Raw genomic sequence first — 337 nt, 5'->3', positions numbered from 1 at the left:
TTAAGCTATTTTCTCAGTTTTGATTTTTTTCCTTGTAATCATATTATGACTATTCGCGGAGTCGCCACTCTTTCGGGAAGTTCTTCTCTTCGACGGAGATGAAGCCGATTCAAATGAAGAACTCTCGTCATTTCCATCTGTTATTTCAAGAACTCGAGGGTTGACATCGGCATTTGCATAGCTCTCCTATAAATGTAAGAATCATGAATACATTTCAGAATAAATTTCTCGTTATCACAGAATGGCTAATATTAATATTCGTAACATTGTACCTTTACAAATTGTACAACCATATCTTCTTTTTCCCAAAACTTTTCAACAACATATGCCGCTTTTG

The 337-nt window shown here is 35.0% G+C and overlaps 1 protein-coding gene across 1 annotated transcript in view; it reads right to left on the bottom strand.

The window, feature by feature from the left end:
- Positions 1-337, bottom strand: part of LOC111831745 — a 2,377-nt gene continuing 2,040 nt past the window's right edge. The window contains exon 9 of the mRNA XM_023787051.1: positions 1-186. Coding sequence (XP_023642819.1) covers positions 1-186 — 186 coding nt within the window. The remainder of the gene's footprint in view (positions 187-337) is intronic.

Source organism: Capsella rubella, unplaced genomic scaffold, assembly GCF_000375325.1.
Source record: "Capsella rubella cultivar Monte Gargano unplaced genomic scaffold, Caprub1_0 scaffold_76, whole genome shotgun sequence".
In the NCBI taxonomy this organism is placed as follows: Eukaryota; Viridiplantae; Streptophyta; class Magnoliopsida; order Brassicales; family Brassicaceae; genus Capsella; species Capsella rubella.
Note: the sequence above shows the minus strand (reverse complement) of the source record. Positions and strands in the feature narration are given on the sequence as shown.